The sequence below is a fragment of the Mesoplodon densirostris genome, chromosome 10 (genome assembly GCF_025265405.1).
Source record: "Mesoplodon densirostris isolate mMesDen1 chromosome 10, mMesDen1 primary haplotype, whole genome shotgun sequence".
In the NCBI taxonomy this organism is placed as follows: domain Eukaryota; kingdom Metazoa; phylum Chordata; class Mammalia; order Artiodactyla; family Ziphiidae; genus Mesoplodon; species Mesoplodon densirostris.
Genome location: NC_082670.1, coordinates 35967643 through 35987550, shown reverse-complemented (window position 1 = coordinate 35987550; position 19908 = coordinate 35967643). Strand labels below are relative to the sequence as shown.

Below are 19908 nucleotides of genomic sequence, written 5' to 3'. Positions count from 1 at the left end.
TACCTGTTGGCTATTTGTATGTCTTTTTTTTGGGAAAATGCCTATTCAGATCCTCTGCTCATTTTAAAATCAAATTGGTTGTTTTTGCTATTGAGTTGTAAGAGTTCTTTATATATATTAGATATTAACCCCTTATCAGAGTTATGATTTGCAAATATTTCCTCCTGTTTAGTAGGTTACCTTTTCATTTTGTATATGGTTTCCTTTGCTGTAAGAAGCGTTTGAGTTTGATGCTGTCCCACTTGTTTATTTTTGCTTTTGTGACCTTGGCTTTTGGTGTCAAGTCCAAAAAGACTGATTTCAAGGAACTTACCAACTCTGTTGTCTTACAGGAGTTTTATGGTTTCAGGTCTTATGTTCAAGTCTTTAGTCCATTTTGAGTTAATTTTTTGTATGGTATAAGATAGTGGTCCAGTTTCATTCTTTTGCATGTGGTTATCCAGTTTTCCCAGCATCATATGTTGAAGAGACTGTCCTTCCCTCATTGTATATTCCCAGCTCCTTTCTCATAAATTAATTAAATACATATGTGGGTTTATTCTGTTTCATTGTCTCTGTTTTATGCCAATATCATACATTTTTGATTACTATAACTTTGATATAGTTTGAAATCAGGAAGCATTATGCCTCCAGCTTTGTTCCTTTTTGTCAAGATTTCTTTGGCTCTATGGGATCTTTTGTGGTTTCATAAAATTTTTAGGAGTTTTTGTTCTATTTCTTGAAAAATGCCATTGGAATTTTGATAGGTATTGCTTTGAAACTGTAGATTGCGTTGGGTAATGTAGACATTTTAATGATATTAATTCTTGCAACCCATGAACATGGACTATCTTTCCATTTACTTGTGCCTTCTTCAGTTTCTTTCATCAATGTATCATAGTTTTCAGTGTACAGGTCTTTTACCTTTTTGTTAAATTTATTCCTAGGTATTTTATTCTTTTTGATGCAATTGTAAATGGGATAGTTTTCTCAATTTCTCTTTCTGGTAGTTCATTATTAGTGCATAAAAATGCAACTGATTTTTGGGGCTTCCCTGGTGGCGCAGTGGTTGAGAGTCTGCCTGCCGATGCAGGGGACACGGGTTCATGCCCCAGTCCGGGAAGATCCCACATGCCGCGGAGCGGCTGGGCCCGTGAGCCGTGGCCGCTGAGCGTGTGCGTCCGGAGCTTGTGCTCTGCAACGGGAGAGGCCACAACAGTGAGAGGCCCGCGTACCGCAAAAAAACCAAGAAACAAAAAAACAAAGCAACTGATTTTTCTATATTGATTTTATATCCTTAAACTTTACTGAATTATTAGTTCTAACAGTTTTTGGTGGCATCTTTAGGGTTTTCTATATGTAATATCATGTCATCTGCAAATAAGGACAGTTTTACTTCTTCCTTTCCAATTTGGATGCCTTTTATTTCTTTCTTGCCTAATTTCTCTGGTTAGGTCTTTAGATACCATGTTGAATAAAGGTGGTGAGAGTGGGCATCCTTGTCTTGTTCCTGATCTTAGAGGAAAAGCTTTCAGCTTTTCACCATTGAGTATGATGTTAGCCGTAGGTTTGTCAGATATGACCTTTACTATGTTGAGGTACGTTTCTTCTACCCCTGCTTTGTTGAGAGGTTTTATCATGAGTGGATGTTGAATTTTGTCAAAAGCTTTTTCTGCATCTATTGAGATGATCATGTGATTTTTATGCTTCATTGTGTTAATGTGGTACATCACATTGATTAGTTTGTGGATATTGAACCATTCTTGCATTCATGGAATAAATCCCACTTGATCATGGTGTATGATTTTAATGTATTGTTGAATTCAGCTTGCTAATATTTTGTTGAGAATCTTTGCATCTATGTTCATCAGGGATCCTGACCTGTAATTTTCTTTTCTTGTGGTGTCCTTGTCTGGTTTTGGTATGAGGATAATGCTGGCCTCATAAAATAAGAAGTGTTCTCTTTTTTTTGGAAGAGTTTGAGGAGACTGGTAGTAATTCTTCTTTAAATGTTTGGTAGAATTCACCAGTGAAGCCATTTGATCCTGGTCTTTTGTTTTGGGGGGAGATTTTTGGTTACTGATTCAATCTCCTTACTACTAATCAGTCTGTTCAGATTTTCTGTTTTTTCATAATTCAGTCTTGGTGGGTGGCATGTTTCTAGGAACTTATTCATTTCTTCTAGATTGTCAGATTCATGTGTGTATAATTGTTCATAGTAGTCTTTTATGATACTTTGTATTTGTATGGTATCAATTGTAATGCCTCCTCTTTGGTTTCTGATTTTATTTAGTTGAGTTCTCCCTCACTTTTTCTTGGTGAGTCTGGCTAAAGTTTTGTCTATTTTGTTTATCTTATAAAATACCAGCTCTTAGTTTCCTTGATCTTTTCTATTGTCTTTTTAGTCTGTACTTCATTTATTTCCACTCTGGTCTTTGTTATTTCCTTTCATCTACTAACTTTGGGCTTTGTTTGTTCTACTTTTTCTAATTTTTTGAAGTATAAAGTTAGGTTGTTTATTTGAGATCCCTCTTATTTCTTAATGTAAGGTTTATCTTTATGAACTTCCTTTTTAGATCTGCTCTTGCTGCATCCCTTTAAGTTTTGGTATGCTGTATTTCCATTTTTATCTGTCCCAAGGTATTTTTTGATTTCCCTTTTGATTTCTTCTTTGAACCATTGGCTGTTCAATATGAACAACTCTGGTTGTTTATAACCAAATATGTGGTTAATCTTTACATATTTGTGAATACGTCAGTTTTCTTCTTATAATTGATTTCTAGTTTCATACCACTGTGGTCAGAAAAGATACTTGACGTGATTTCAGTTTTCTTAAATTTATTAGCACTTGTTTTGTGGCCTAACGTGCTCTGTCTGGAGAATGCTTAATGTGCACTTGAGAAGAATATGTATTCTGTTGCATTTCGACAGACTGTTTTGTATATGTCTGTTAAGCTCATCAGATCTAACTTGTTTAAGGCCAATGTTTCCATATTGATTTTCTGTCTGGGTGATCTATCCATTGATGAAAGTGGGGCATTAAAGTCCCCTACTGTTATTACATTGCTATCTATTTCTTCCTTTAAGTCTGTTAATATTTGTTTTATATATTTGAGTTCTCCTATGTTGGGTGCATAAATGTTTACAAACGTTATAGCCTCTTCTTGGATTGACCCTTTTATTGTTATATAATGATCTTCTTTGTCTCTTATTATAGTTTTTGTCTTAAAGTCTGTTTTGTCTGATATAAGTATAGTTACCCCAGCTTTCTTTTGGTTTCCATTTGCGTGGTATATCTCTTGCCATCCCTTCACTTTCAGTCTATGTGTGTCCTACATCTGAAGTGAGTCTCTTGTAGGCAGCAGATAGATGCGTCTTGTTTTTTTATCATTTAACCACTCTCTGTCTTTTGATTGGAGAATTTAGTCAATTTACATTTACAATAATTATTATAGTTATGTACTTGTCATTTTGCTAATTGTTGTCTGGCTGTTTGCAATTCCTTTGTTTCTTTCTTCTTATCTTGCACTCTTCCTTTGTTATTTGATGATTTTTCCATTGTAGTATGCTTAGATCCCTTTCTCTTCATCTTTTGGGTATCTACTATCTACTATAGGTGTTTGCTTTGTGGTTACCATAAGGCTTACATAAAAAAACTTATATTTATAACAGTCTATTTTTTAAAAATTTTATTTATTTGGCTGCATTGGGTCTTTGTTGCTGTGCGTGGGCTTTCTCTAGTTGCGGTGAGCGGGGGCTACTCTTCATTGCGGTGCGCGAGCTTCTCATTGTGGTGACTTCTCTTGTTGTGGAGCATGGGCTCTAGAGCGCAGGCTCAGTAGTTGTGGTGCACGGGCTTAATTGCTCCACAGCAGGTGGGATCTTCCCGGACCAGGAATTGAACCCATGTCCCCTGCCTTGGCAGGCAGAATCTTAACCACTGTGCCACCAGGGAAGTTCCTATAACAGTCTATTTTAAGTTGCTTACTACTGAAGTTGGAATTCATTCTAAAGCTCTACATTTTTACTCCCCCCACCACAGTTTGTTTTTGATGTCACAGTTTACATCTTTTTATCTGATGTATCCATTAACAAATTACTCTAGTTTTAGTTATGTTTACTAATTTGGTCTTTTAACCTTCATACTAGATTTATAAGTGATTAACCCACCACTTTTTACAACATTAGACTATCTTTTTTTTTTAACATCTTTATTGGAGTATAATTGCTTTACAATGGTGTGTTAGTTTCTGCTGTATAACAAAGTGAATCAGCTATACATATACATATATCCCCATATCTACTCCCTCTTGCGTCTCCCTCCCACCCTCCCTATCTCACCCCTCTAGGTGGTCACAAAGCACCGAGCTGATCTCCCTATCCTATGCGGCTGCTTCCCACTAGCTATCTATTTTACACGTGGTAGTGTATATATAAGTCCATGCCACTCTCTCACTTCTTCCCAGCTTACCCTTCCCCCTCCCCGTGTCCTCAAGTCCATTCTCTACGTCTGCGTCTTTATTCCTGTCCTGCCCCTAGGTTCTTCAGAACCATTTATTTTTTATTTTTTTAGATTCTATATATATGTGTTAGCATACGGTATTTGTTTTTCTCTTTCTGACTTACTTCCCTCTGTGTGACAGACTCTAGGTCCATAGTTCACTACAAATAGTTCAATTTCATTTCTTTTTATGGCTGAGTAATATTCCATTGTATATATGTGCCACATCTTCTTTATCCATTCATCTGTCAATGGACACTTAGGTCGCCTCCATGTCCTGGCTATTGTAAATAGAGCTGCAATGAACATTGTGGTACATGACTCTTTTTGAATTATGGTTTTCTCAGGGTATATGCCCAGTAGTGGGATTGCTGGGTCATATGGTAGTTCTATTTTTAGTTTTGTAAGGAACCCCCATACTGTTCTCCACAGTGGCTGTATTAATTTACATTCCCACCAACAGTGCAAGAGGGTTCCCTTTTCTCCACACCCTCTCCAGTTTCTGCTGAAAAATCTGCTGATAGTCTCATGGGGTGCCCTTGTATGTAACAAGTTGTCTTTCTCTTGCTGTTTTTAAGATCTCTCCTTCTCTTTAACTTTTGACACTTTAATTGCGTGTTTTCTTGTGAGTCTCTTTGGGTATATCTGCATATTAAACAAATAGGCCTTTTTTTCCACAGAGGACTAGGTGCTTTTTAGTCAGCTGTCTCTGTGCTGGGCCCTGGGTTGGATGAGTACAAATAAGCCATTTAAGAACTATTTCTCAGTTTACTATGGCCTTGTGGGTCTCATGGACATAAGCCCTGAATTTTGGGGTGCTCACCTCTCAGGTACAGGTCTTAAAAGTTGGGGTGCCCGATGTGGAGTTCAAATCGTTTGCTCCTCAGGGAGAACCTCTGGTCTGTGGGTTCCTTCCCGATTGTGGGTTCCTGTGCCAGGGGTGGGGCTGAACATGAGATTCTGTCTCAGCTTCTCCTGCCAGTTTTGATGTGAGTTTTTCCTTGTTCACCTAATGTGTAAGAATTGCTCAACTAGTTTTTGGGTTTCTTTGAGTTCCACATGTAGCTGTAGGTTTGGTGTGTCCATGGGAGGAGGTGAGTTCAGTATCGTCCTATGTTGCCATCTTGATCTAGAACTTAGTTCTTTTTCTTTTGTGACCACCTGTTCTTTTTTCATTTCTACATTTTTTCTGTCCTTTTTATAGATTCTTAGATCTATAGATTATTAAATCTACATATATTCTCAAATATTTTATATATTCTCAAGCCTATAAATTGCAAATCTTTAGAGTTCTTCATTTATCTCTTTGAGCATCCTAAACATAATTAGTTAAAAATTTTTTATTACGGAAAATTTCAAAGAAAAGTAGGGATCCTCTTGCTTCCAAAATTATCACCTCATGGCCAATATAAATTCATCTCTACCTTCCATACTCCAAGGCCCCCAGATTAACCATAATTGAAGATTATTTTTCAGATTGTTCTATAAAATTAATTTCACCTGGACTGAGTTTTTACTCTGATTGTTTTTTATGTTGGCTATCTCTCTGAGTATTGGACTTCTTTTCATGGGTTTTGCAATTTTTTTTTTTTCCTTTTTTTTTCCGGCTGCACCATGTGGCTTGCAAGATCTTAGCTCCCCAACCAGGGATTGAACCTGGGCCCTTGGCAGTGAAAGCATGGAGTCCTAACCACAGGACTGCCAGGGAATTCCCAAGGATTTTGCAATTTTTATTTTTTAGAGGACTCATTTTGAGTGGTGAGCTTTAAAAAATGTGGCTTTTATAATTTGTTAAAATTGTTTTTCTCCTTCTGCATTTTAGCCTTCCTTAGGAGTCTAGTGGTTTTGTGGCTTCTTCCTGCATCCCCCATCTCCTCAAGTCCAGAGCCAGCTGTTACAATAGTGGTTTACATCCCCTATTCTGCTGTGGTGGGGCAGATCCAGGCAGAGCTGACCTGTCTCAGGTCCTGGTTGTGGACCTGGATCTGTCACCCCATCTGCCACATCCCTAGGTTCATTTAATCTAGATGACCAGATGGCAGCTACAGGCAACCTCCTTCCACAGTGGAGGGATCTAGACCATAGTCCTGATGGTCCCTTTCATACAGGCCACTTTTAGTCTCCTCTGTCCCGCAGGAGCCAAGGGGTTGGCACCCACTGACCAGAGCCCTCAGGCCTGGGCTTCAGCTCCACCTCCTGGCTTGCATGTCTTTTTCACTTCTAGTTCATGGAGATGTTTACCTTTTTTTTAAGTCTTACTGTGTTTGTTTTTTACCTTCTCTTTTTGTGTTTTGTACATTATTCTATGTTTTTGGAGGTGAAAACTGCACCCCATGACCAGAAATATCCCCTAAATGTATGGTTTTGAGTTTTCTGCTGCCTCCTTGCCTCTTTTAGCAACATGCACGCCACAAGTTTTGTTTTCAAAGCATTTTTGTCCTATTTATAAATGCCATTCAGATACTACTGAGGGAAATAAAGAGTTTAAAAACCTTTGGTGACCACCTCATTCTTATATAGGTAGGTTTTTACACTTAAGAGTATAGCTATTCATAGGCTGTGCTTTGAAAACTTGATTTTGCAAGTCCAAGGGATTCTGGGATTCAGTTATTAACTATTCTTACCCCAAAACAGACTCTCAGTGTTGTCTACACTGGTATATTCTGTTTTCTTTACCCCATATGCCCTGCTATTAGCCAAGCTGGATTCTTACTGTTACTTCATTCATGGCCTCTAAAGGAAGCCTTTTCCCTTCCTGTAAAATGTCTTCTCCCTCCCCCTTTTGGAATCCCACTTATTCTCAGATGCTCCCTCCTCAATGAAGCCTTTCCTCCTTGCTGCAGGCAAAAGTCATTTCTCCTCCTCAGAACTCACAACAGTTCACACCACTCTTATTACACTTACTACACACTAATTTGTAATATAGTCATTTGTGGAAATTCCTTGAACCTTTATATTCCTTCCCATCTCTGAGCTTCTGTGATTCTAAGTATGAAAATTAATTGAGGCATGTTGCAGAAAATACCTTACTTTTATTTTCCCTTGTGAAACTTTCATATCAAAGATTCTCAGAAAAACAGAAAAACTCATTAAAAATAGAATTAACTTTTAATCAAGTGAGATATTCATATTAGGGCCAGAACAGGCAGGAATATAACAATGTTTATATGTTACTTTAAAGAGTTCAAAAGAGTCTCATATATATTCTCATTTGCTTCTCATAGCAAGCTGCTGAGATAGAGCAGCTGTGATTATATCCATTTTGGCTGAAAAACACCAACTAAAAATATAAATAAGAACATGATGATTTAAGTTCCATTATCTCATGTAGGTGGTACAATAAAATAATTAGTAGGCAGAGTGTCAGAAGGTTCTGGTTTGAACTTGCAACACAATCATCTTGAGCCTTGGTTTTCTTGGCCGTAAAATGACCCAATGACTTCTAGGGCCAAGCTAAAAAATTCTGATTTTAAATGCACTTAATTTGTAATTGAAAATGTCATGACATATTCTTTGATTTCCTTCTGAAGGATGTTTGCATATCTGCCATTAAGGAGAAGGATATTGAAGCCAAGCTGACTCAGGTGATTGAGAATTGGACCAACCAGAACCTGAGTTTTGCAGCATTTAAGGGAAAGGGAGAGCTGCTGCTCAAAGGAACTGAATCGGGAGAGATTATCACCTTGATGGAGGATAGTTTAATGGTCTTAGGTTCCTTACTAAGCAACAGGTAATTTTATAATTTTCAGGGGAAGGTTTTGATTTGGTATTTAGGGTTATATAATTTTAGATAAAAGCCCAGTTTTGTAGCTGTGGCACAACACAAGATTCTGATCTAAATGTTGACTCTTGTCTGTCCTTACATGAACTACCTATTTTCCCTACTAATCATGGCCTCCATCTCTTCTATGGTACTCACCTCCCCTTCCTATGTTTCGTGATGGGCCCCATCATAATTATTCTCCCTCAAATTGGCAGCTTACCTCCTGAACATCTGGACTCCCCACCAAGATGACACCTTCATTTTATCTCCTTTCTCTTTTCATTCTCTGATTTTTCATCATTGCCCTCCTTGGCTAAACCTGCTCAAGTGTTCAACCAATGGCCCAGGAAAAGTATGCCATCAACACATGAAGGAATATAATGAAGGGCTTGACACTTACACACTTGGATTTTTTATGGTGAAAAGTGGCTATATTTGTGCTGGGTCCACTGCAGCCTAAACAAGGCAACATGTCCATCACTGGACTACTGAACTGTTTGAAGGTGACTGTTACCTCAAGCGCAGCTTTAGGAAATGGGACCCAGATTAAGTACACTGTCTTGGCATTAGCAACCTCTAATCCCCTAGCTGACTATCCAGTAATTCTTAACTGGTCTTCACCCTAACACACCTAAGAAATATGTCACATTATCTCAGAGGTCATTAACAGAGGTCAGTATCCATGGGGATTCTAGTACCCTACCTCCAGGTTGGGACTGCTGGTTAATGAATGACATCCTGCATTACCTCTGGCTCAGAGGCAGTCTTGTATTTGGATAATGTACTAACTCACAGAGCTCCTAATACTGGGTTGAAGTTGCTGGGGTTAAACTCCTAGGGTATGTCCTCTGCTTTCAGGGAATCTGAATAACCTGGCAAAGGTGACCATAGGCCATTCAGTGGTTCCTAGACTTCACAGGCTGCTACTTCCCCATGGTTCATTGCAAATTTTTCCATCTTGATTTCCTGAATGATGACCTCTTGAAGAAGGGCTGTAGATTCACCTGAACCTGGTTTGTAGCCCAAGAATTCAGGACTTGAAGCCTTTCTTAATTTCATTCTTAACTTGCATATAACCTGAATATTATAGTACTTATTTATGGTACTAGTAAATTCAATGTTGAGGCCCTGCTAGAAGGAGTATAAGGATATCTAAGAAGTCACAACACTTCAGTAGATTCTCCTCCTAGAGAACTTTGCAGCATCAAGTGGATCCAGAAAAGCTCTTCTAGAGCCAACCACAGACTGATCTCATAGAAGGCAGTACCAGCTGGATCTCTAGGGCTACCCGGATGTGAGAAGGAAATTGTGTATCTTCATGGGTGAGGCTTCACTCACCTGGATTCCCTGGATTGTGACACTTTCCTGGTGGGTCCCTGATACCCTGGCATTCCAAGGGCCTTCCTACCTGTGTAAACAGGTTCCACCACACAAAGCTGTGCAATGCAGGTACCTGGCCAAACGACAAAAACTGGTCATTAGTGATTTTATTTCAAATCTCCCTTTTTCTTGTTGGGAAGTTACATACCATCAAAGATGATTTTTTTTTTTATTCTGTGCAAAATTAGTTTTGGCTCCAAATATCTAAGTGCTTCAACTCCCTGAAATGCCCTTCCGTACCGTCTTGGTCTGTGTGTATTGATCTTGAAGGTTTTTTTTTTTTTTTTGGCATATTGACTGCCTTTCAGCTCTAGCCTGATGGCCAGATGGACACTATAAATTGGGAGTTGAGAAAAATGCCTCTTACTGCCAGATCAACTCATCTACCTCCTTGGGGCAGTTTTTGTACAACCCCTTTCTACCTCCATGTATAACATAGTCTTCCATAGAAGTGAAGGGTTACACTTAGGCATCAGACTATTCCCAGAAGGACCCCATTCTTCATGTGAGCCCCTTCAAGTCATCCTGTCCTGGATCAAGTAAAGTTTTAAGACTGTCCTCAACAAATGCCACTCACCGGGAAATTCCACGACACAACTTCAAAGCTACTTGCCATTGCCACAAACTGAAGTCAGCTTCTTAATTCAACTGTAGTTAATTAGGTCTTTCCCCAGTACCTTCCCATCACTTCCTCATGGCATCCACTCTATTTCGTGTCTTTCTTAGTTATGCCCAGCTTTCTGGACACCTTGTATTCTCATGAACACTTCAGCTAGCCCTGATGGTGAAAAAACAGGAACCAGGCTTTTGGGGGATAGCAGTTCTGTAACGTTAACACTGCAGAATCTAGGCGTAGTGCCTGGGAATTAGCAGTCTGTGGGTGGGAAGAGCACATCTGTAGTAGACATCAGACCTCAAGCTTGACCCTGGCCTTGTGGTAGTAGTTCCATAGACCAGTAACAACAGTATCCTCTGTGTGATTTTCCACTTGGATTTGGTTCACAAAAGACTTGGAAAGCCATCTTATTCCTTGTTTTCCCTTTACTCAGAGGAGCAACCAGCACAATTCCTTTACTGGACCTCTGTGGCTTAAAACTTGGTGAACTTCTTAGTTTATCACTGATACATGGGACCATTAAATGAAATCACTGTAATTATATGTTTCATTCATAAAAATGCAAACATCTCATTAACTGTATGAAATTTAATAGGAGCTGCCTTTTTTTAAGGAAAAAATGTTCAGTGTCAAAGGAATTTTTCTCCTATTATTTGCTATAAGCCATACTATTTTCTGAATCTTCCTTAAAATGTAATATCTTTCCATTCTTACTTTTTAGATATAATGCTCCATTAAAAAAAAATATCCAGGATTGGGTGTATAAATTGTCCACTTCCTCAGATATAATTGAAGAGTGGCTAGTAGTCCAGAACCTTTGGGTTTATCTTGAAGCTGTCTTTGTAGGTGGGGATATTGCCAAACAGCTACCTCAGGTAAATATGGTTTTTGTAACTGCTGATAGAATAATTTAGTGTATGTTGTTTATATGTCTCTGTAAAAGTCTTCAGAAAGACATATAGTCTTGTCTTGATTATTTGCACCAGGGGTTTGCAAACTATGGCCAACTCACCTGTTTTGTTTTGTTTTTTAATTTTATTTTTGGCTGCGTTGGATCTTCGTTGCTGCGTGCGGGCTTTCTCTAGTTGTGGCAAGCTGGGGCTACTCTTTGTTGAGGTGCACGGGCTTCTCATTGCTGTGGCTTCTCTTGTTGTGGAGCACGGGCTCTCAGGCGCAGGCTCAGTAGTTGTGGCGCACGGGCTTAGTTGCTCCACAGCATGTGGGATCTCCCCGGACCACGGATCAAACCTGTGTCTCCTGCATTGGCAGGCAGATTCTTAACCACTGTGCCACCAGGGAAGTCCCACCTGTTTCTGTAAATACAGTTTTATTGGAATACAGCCATGTGCATTCATTTATGTTCTGTCTATGGCTGCTTTAGCATTACAGTGGCAGAGTTGAGTAGTTGTAACAGAGACCATATGGCCTACAAAGCCTAAAATATTTAGTATCTTGCCCTTTACAAAGAAGTTTTTTTTAAAAAGTGCTGACCTTTGATTTACATTAGTAGAAACAAGAAACTCACATAATTTTCAAATCTCCAGGTCGTCTGAAGAGGTGAGGTACATTTGAATATGATACTATTAAATTATAATAGTTCATCTCTTCTTAGAATTAGACTTATTCCTCTGAGAGTAGAAGATAAAATAATCTGTATTCTGTAAACACAAATTAACTATTAGTAAGTTAACTAATAGTAGATCAGAAACATGAGGCAAGGAAACCTAGCCTTAGAAGCCTGTAACAAATTCTTTAAAACAGCTATATGGGACCTTTTAAATGAATACCCAGTAACTTACTAATAATTATTCTATGAAGGTAATTTTCCTCTTATAAAATTAGGCCTACTCTTTTTTTTTTTTTTTTGCGGTACGCGGGTCTCTCACTGCTGCGGCCCCTCCCGTTGCGGAGCACAAGCTCTGGACGCGCAGGCCCAGCGGCCACCGGCTCACGGGCCCAGCCGCTCTGCGGCATGTGGGATCCTCCCGGACCGGGGCACGAACCCGTGCCCCCTGCATCGGCAGGCGGACCCCCAACCACTGCACCACCAGGGAAGCCCTCTTTCTTTTTTAAACACTTATTTTTTTTAATTTATTTTTTTTTTGGCTGCATCGGGTTTTAAGTTGCAGCACGCGGGATCTTTGTTGAGGCGTGCGGGATCTTTCGTTGCCAGCGCGGGGACTCTTTGTTGCGGCACAGGGCTTCTCTTTAGTTGTGGCATAGGGGCTCCAGGGTGTGTGGGCTCTGTAGTTTACGGCACGCGGGCTCCCTCGTTGAGGTGTGTGAGCGCAGTAGTTGTGGTGCGTGGGCTTAGTTGCCCCGCGGCATGTGGGATCTTAGTTCCCCGACCAGGGATCAAACCCGCGTCCCCTGAATTGGAAGGTGGATTCTTTATCACTGGACCACCAAGGAAGTCCCCTAAGCCTACTCTTTTGAATTTCCATACCTATGGCATCACTATAGATTAAAAATCAAGGATAAAGCATTTTGAAAATAGCTGGTTTCCCTCTGTAACACATTTTTAAAACATAAATCTTTCATTTTTAATCAGAAAGTTTTATTTTTTAAAAGTGCACTTAAAAGTTTTAATAGAGGCAAGATTATGCCAATTTCTAAAAGCATTTTAAAAAATTGAATGCAAAGGTTAATATCATCCATGGTAATCAGAAAGTTTTCATTTGCAAAAATGTAAATGAAGCTTTGTTTTGGATTTTTACTGTTTTCTTTTTCTTTTTCCTGGTGTACTATTAAGCTTTAATTATTCCAAAATACTGAGATCAAATTATTTTCATGCTTCTTCAGTTTGCTCATCAAACCAAAACACCTGGGGTACTGAAAGACTAGATTTGAGATTTAAGTTGATAGCTCTGCAAATTAATCATGTGGCACTTTGAAAAATATATTAAATGTAGGGGAAAAAATCAGCAATAAATCTCATTGTGATAGAACAGCATTTCAATAAGCAGTTCTCTTGTTCCAGAGTTAATTCAGATGAAAAAAAAATTGCCCCTTTAAATTATGTAGCCTGAGACTAATAGGCTGGTTTGAGGAACTATAGGAGATGCCAAAGTGAAGACTTGGCTTCATTCAGTTATCCACATGCCAACTTTTACTTTACTTATGTTTTTAGGAAGCAAAACGTTTTCAGAATATTGACAAGTCATGGATAAAGATAATGCAGCGAGCTCATGAGAATCCCAATGTGATTAGTTGCTGTGTTGGAGATGAAACTATGGGGCAGCTTTTACCTCATTTACATGAACAATTAGAAGTATGTCAGAAGTCACTTACAGGGTAAGAGTTTAATTTTTAAAGTACCTATCATTTTATATGTGATGGTGTTTTATCCCAAACAAGTTAATAGAATTGACTGCATTTTTGGTTTGGTAGTGATGGTTGAGGTGGTGTTAGGAATTTAACATTTCACATAAATTTAATTTCTCTGCCAAAAAAGACACCTTCAAGTTGAGGGTGGGTGAGTTACAGCATTGTATTAGTTTTGTAGGGCTGCTGTAACAAATTACCACAAACTGGGTGGCTTAAGACAACTGAAATATATTTTCTCACAGTTCTGGAGGCCAGAAGTCTGAAATCAAGTTAGCAGCACCTTCTGAGGGCTCTAGGGAGAATCTTTCCTTGCCTCTTCCAGCTTCTGGTGGCTCTTGGCTTGTGACTATATAACTCCAATCTCTGTCTCTGTCTTTATAGGTCCTTCTCCTCTTCTTCCTGTGTGTCTCTTATGAGGACACTTGTCAGTGGATTTAGGGCTCATCTGAATAATCCAAGATTATCTCTTCTCGAGATCCTTAACTTCAGTACATTTGCAAAGACCCTTTTTGCAAATGAGGCCACATTCACAGATTCCAGGGAATAGGATGTGGACATGTCTTTTTGGGGCTACCAGTCAACACACTACAGGCATGGAGTAGAGATGTGCACTCAGAGAACAATTAACCAGGCAAACTCACAGATAGTTTTCTTAAAAGGCAGTTCATTCTCAATTTCTATTTGAAATAGGGTAACGATATATCTTGGTTGGTCCAAATTTATGCCTCTGTCCTGGCTGAATGGCTATTTGTCTCCCCTCTCACTCAAAATATCTTGGTTTGGAGGTAAATTATGTGTTCACCCTGGGTTTAAGCCGCGAGGTTCACAGTACTTTAGAAAGGTTGCAGGACGGCTCTTGATGAGAAAGAAGATAGGATGGAGCAGGCTTGCTCTGGATCACTTTCTTATTTCCACTTGTTTTCCCAGGTGCCATCCATGGTGCAGTAGGACTTTCTTTCTAACCAAACATTTCAGAGGCAAATGGGAAATGACTGTAGGTGTTTGCTACTATCTTATTGATGTTAGTGGCTAAAAAAACCCAAAATTAATAATTCAGAAAAAATTATTTGGTAATGTGACTTTATTTAAAGGTATTTGGAGAAGAAGCGATTACTATTTCCAAGATTCTTCTTTGTATCTGATCCAGTTCTCCTGGAAATTCTTGGACAAGCCAGTGATTCCCATACCATACAAGTATGTAATCTAAATATCTGTTACCTAAATCCTTTTTTTCCACAGCCTATGTATTAAAAAATAAAAATGAAGTTAATGTCTTAAAAGTGCAGCCAGGAAAGAAGAGTATTAAAAATTATGTTGGTTATAAAACGTCTTATTTTCTTTGTATTCAGAGCCCATCAGCCTGAGGCAAGGGTCACTGATTATGCAACTCACCAGCTGGGTGACCTTGGCCAGCTTCTTAATTTTCCTGTGCCTCAGTTTCCTTGTGTGTAAAATCAGGATATTAATCATTTCCACCTCATGGGATTGTCATAAGGATTACACGAGATAATTCATTGAAAAGTTTTGGACACACAGTATGTGCTCACTAAATGTAATTCATTGTTATGAGTATTTTAATCTAAATATTCTTAGATCAAATAGGGATTGTGGTTTGGATTTGTCCTTTTTTTGTCCCAAGTGCTTCTCAAATGCTTTTATTGCCATTTCCAAGGGCAATACTTCCAGGAGGAAGAGAAAAACTACAGAGAACTGGGTGTGAGAGGCATTGGAACACCCATCCCAGGGCCATTTCTGGTTTGGGAATCTGGGAAACAGCTAGTAATACCTTCCTTGTTGGTTTCCAGGGAGTTGTGGGGATGAGAATGGAAAGGAGGGAAGTAGAAGCTGTGTAAGGCAGACATAGAGCCAAGAGAGAAGGACTGAGCTGTCCCTGGGAGGGAAGAGGGCAGGGACCATGTGGTTCAGTGTCCATCGGGAGGAAGATGTCAGTTACTAGTTGAATCTCCATAACGTAAGAGGTGCATTTGTAGGTCTTGGAGGAAACATTCTGTAGGGCTGGATTTTAAAAAGTGGGCTTCCAAGTCAGTCAAGGGTCAAAGAAGAGTCTTTTTTTTTTTTTTTTGGAGACAATGAAGTAAATTCTTAATCTCTTACAAATATAAAAAATAGTAAAGCTTTAAAAAACATCTCAGTGACTTTTGTGTTTAACCTCATGTATGATGTGTTTGCTCTGTCTTGTGCTTTCTTATAGCCACATCTCCCTGCAGTGTCTGACAACATAAATGAGGTGACCTTCCATGCAAAAGACTATGATCGTATCATGGCTGTCATATCAAGAGAAGGAGAAAAAATTATTGTAATTTAACTTGGTTAAAATTTTATTAGGATTTCTTTAAAAATTTAGATTTGAGGAGAATGCAATTCTCTTATGAAAGAAAGGGAGGGGAGTGGAGTCGGGTTTTAGTTCTGTAGCCCTGGCTTTGTAACAGACTAGTTTGGATAACTCATTTAACTTCTCTGAGGCTCATTTTATCATCTACACAATGAAAGTTTTAGACCAGATGATCTTTATAGTTCTTTCCACATATAGTATTAGTTGATTTTACTCATGTTTTAAATATTTTGTGTGAAATATTTTGTTTGCTTTGCCTGAGGTACTTTGATTTATGACATTTGTAAAAATACCAAATTATTATCAATTTGTAATATATTTGTAATATATCTTTCAGTTGGATAATCCTGTTATGGCCAAAGGTCCCGTGGAGATTTGGCTTCTGGACCTGCTAAAAATGCAGATGTCGTCCTTACATAATATAATTAGATCTGCATTCTATCAAATCAGTGATTCAGGATTTCAGCTCTTACCTTTCCTCAATCACTTTCCAGCACAGGTGAGAATACATGACATTTAAATTGCGAAATAAGGGGGAAAGATATTCAGGAGGCAGTTAGCCTGATGATGTGGAGGCTGTTCTAGCTTAGAACTAGTTAGAGAGGCCACCCACCCTCAGCCCCCAACCACCTGCCTGACCACTTGCTTGTCCACCTACACCATTCTAGGCCTATCCATCCCATCCCTGAGAAGAGGATTTGCCACTGTTCTTCCATCATTGAGGATATACACTGAGACTAAAGCACTAACGAGAAATTTCATCTTATGTATAAACGACACCTATCTATGTATAAAAACCGTCTATCTATATCTATTCATACATAAATATAGACACAGATATAGATATGGATATGGACATATATAAAAGGAAGGAGCATATCTTTTTCTGAAATGAAATCCACCTTGCCTTTTGTTTATTTTGCCTTCAAATAATTAAAAATTGGCATAATTTGTTAAATACAACTAAGTTTTTAAAAAATATTTAATTAAATTAATTTATTTATTTGGCTGTGTCGGGTCTAAGTTGCGGCATGTGGGATCTTCGTTGCGGCATGTGGGATTTTTCATTGTGGCGCGCTGGCTTCTCTCTACTTGTGGCGCACAGGCTCCAGAGTGTGTGGGCTCAGTCGTTGTGGTGCACGGGCTTAGTTGCCCCGTGGCATGTGGGATCTTACCTCCCCGACCAGGGATCAAACCTGTGTCCCCTGCTTTGGAAGGCAGATTCGTAACCAATGGACCACCAGGGAAGTCCCACATTAAATGTGACTAAGTTTTTAAAGAGAGAAGACCTTGAAGAGGCTGGAGCAGGTGTTCTCTTGAACAACTCTCCTGCCCTTTGGCTCTTAGAAGTGCATTGTCAGGTGCCAGGTATTATTAAAACGGGACACAGAAAATGAAGAGCTAACAGTTCCATTACATTTTCAGCCAAGATAAATGAAAAGTGATGATTTGTGATCTGGGTCAGAGATAGTGTGGGATAGAAGGCAAGAGCTATCCAAGGAAAATATAGGCAGGTTTTGCTTTCCCAGCTCCTCCTCCCAACCTGAACTCCAAATCCTGTGTTACTGCACACACAGTGGAGGCAGCTGAAATGATATGAAATTATTCAAATGACAGAAGTACAGACCTAAAATCAACCTCCACTGGAGAGAATATTTTAATATTGTTTTTGTATTGTATAATATCCTTGGTAAACTTTAATATTCTTATTAGCATTTGCGATAAAGCTTTATAAAATACTTTATTTGATAAGCTGAGAAAAATAGCTCCTTAGACTAAATCAACATACTTGCCCTCTCTCAGGAAAGCTTGATCACCCTTTGTACTCTAAAGGAGATATAGGATTAAAGTTGGAAAAGTTGAAAAGCAAATTTAAAGTAGCAATGAAGTTGAACAGGATATAGTAGGAAAGTTGACTAACTTTTAGGACTTTATTTAATGTGTGTATATATACATATATACACACACACACACACACAAAGATTTTTAGATAAAAATCTTAACATTGTAGAGGACAAATTTCAGTTTTCTGGGAAAATTGCTTTAAAGAGTAATGAATATATAAATATATTCTTTCTATATTCATTCAATATATATATTACTCTTTAAATTGCATTTTATTTCATTTATTTATTTTTAAAATAAATAAATTTATTTATTTATTTATTTATTTACTTGTTTATTTTTGGCTGTGTTGGGTCTTCGTTGCTGCATGCGGGCTTTCTCTAGTTGCAGCGAGCTGGGGCTATTCTTCATTGCTGTGCATGGGCTTCGCATTGTGGTGGCTTCTTTTGTTGCAGAGCACAGGCTCTAGGCACACGGGCTTCAGTAGCTTTGGCACACGGGCTCAGTAGTTGTGGCTCATGGGATCTAGAGCTCAGGCTCAGTAGTTGTGGCACATGAACTTCGTTGCTTCTTGGCATGTGGAATCTTCCTGGACCAGGGATCAAACCTGTGTCCTGTGCATTGGCAGGCGGATTCTTAACCACTGTACCACCCGGAAAGTCCCTAAATTACATTTTAAAAAGCAGGTTTCCCAAATAAATTTGCCTATTACAATGTTAATTTTTTATCTAAAATTGCTTAAAATTTCACCTCTGTTTTCTTCTCAAACACGTTTTTAAGATTATGAACACAATGGATCCTTGTTGCAAAAATTGGGGAAAACTTGAAGAATATGAAAGTGAAAATAAAAATTTCCCATTTTTCTGCCACTTGGAAATGATGACTTAATATTTTCATGTGGTCCCTTTCAGTATTTTTTAATATGCTCACTATAAGCATCAAATAATATTGATGAGAATGAGCATTCTTATTTTGTTTTTTATTGTAATGAAACATCCTCCAGTTTTCCCTGTGAAGTCTGCTGCTTCTTAAACCTAGTGAAAAATATAATTTAAGCTTTTCTTGGTGACTTAGGATAGCCATTTTATTTTTTTCATCATTATTAGATTATAATTGCTATACAATGTTGTGTTAGTTTATGCTGTACAACAAAGTGAATCAGTTATATGTATACGTATACCTGCATACCCCCTCCTTCTTGGGCCTCCCTCCCACCCTCCCCATCCTACCCCTCTAGGTCGTCACAAAGCACCGAGCTGATCTCCCTGTGCTATACAGCAGCTTCCCACTAGCTATCTATTTTACACATGGTAATGTATATATGTCAGTGTTACTTTCTCAGTTCGTCCCACCCTCCCCTTCCTCTTCTGTGTCCACAAGTCTGTTCTCTACGTCTGCGTCTCTATTTCTGCCCTGCCACTAGGTTCATCAATACCATTTTTCTAGATTCCATATATATGTGTTAATATACAGTATTTGGTTTTTCTTTCTGACTTACTTCACTCTGCATGACGGACTCTAGGTCCATCCATATCACTAACAATGACTCAATTTCGTTCCTTTTTATGGCTGATATTCCACTGTATATATGTACCACATCATCTTTATCCATTCATCTGTTGATGGACACTTAGGTTGCCTCCATGTCCTGGCTATTGTAAATAGTGCTGCACTGAACATTGTGGTACATGACTCTTTTTGAATTATGGTTTTCTCAGGGTATATGCCCAGTAGTGGGATGGCTGGGTCATATGGCAGTTGTATTTTTAGTTTTGTAAGCAACCTCCATACTGTTCTCCATAGTGGCTGTATCAATTTACATTCCCACCAACAGTGCAGGAGGGTTCCCTTTTCTCCACACCCTCTCCAGCATTTATTGTTTGTAGATTTTTTGATGATGGCCATTCTGACTGGTGTGAGGTCATACCTTATTGTGGTTTTGATTTGCATTTCTCTAATGATTAGTGATGTTGAGCATCTTTTCAAGTGCTTGTTGGCCATCTGTATGTCTTCTTTGGAGAAATGTCTATTTAGGTCTTCTGCCCATTTTTGGATTGAGTTGTTTGTTTTTTTTTGATATTAAGCTGCATGAGCTGCTTGTATATTTTGGAGATTAATCCTCTGTCAGCTGCTTCATTTGCAAA

The 19908-nt window shown here is 38.7% G+C and overlaps 1 protein-coding gene across 1 annotated transcript in view; it reads left to right on the top strand.

The window, feature by feature from the left end:
- Positions 1 to 19908, top strand: part of DNAH8 (dynein axonemal heavy chain 8) — a 337542-nt gene that overhangs the window by 120951 nt on the left and 196683 nt on the right. The window contains exons 36-41 of the mRNA XM_060111640.1: positions 8011 to 8210; positions 10961 to 11114; positions 13370 to 13533; positions 14658 to 14760; positions 15779 to 15883; positions 16257 to 16418. Coding sequence (XP_059967623.1) covers positions 8011 to 8210; positions 10961 to 11114; positions 13370 to 13533; positions 14658 to 14760; positions 15779 to 15883; positions 16257 to 16418 — 888 coding nt within the window. The remainder of the gene's footprint in view (positions 1 to 8010; positions 8211 to 10960; positions 11115 to 13369; positions 13534 to 14657; positions 14761 to 15778; positions 15884 to 16256; positions 16419 to 19908) is intronic.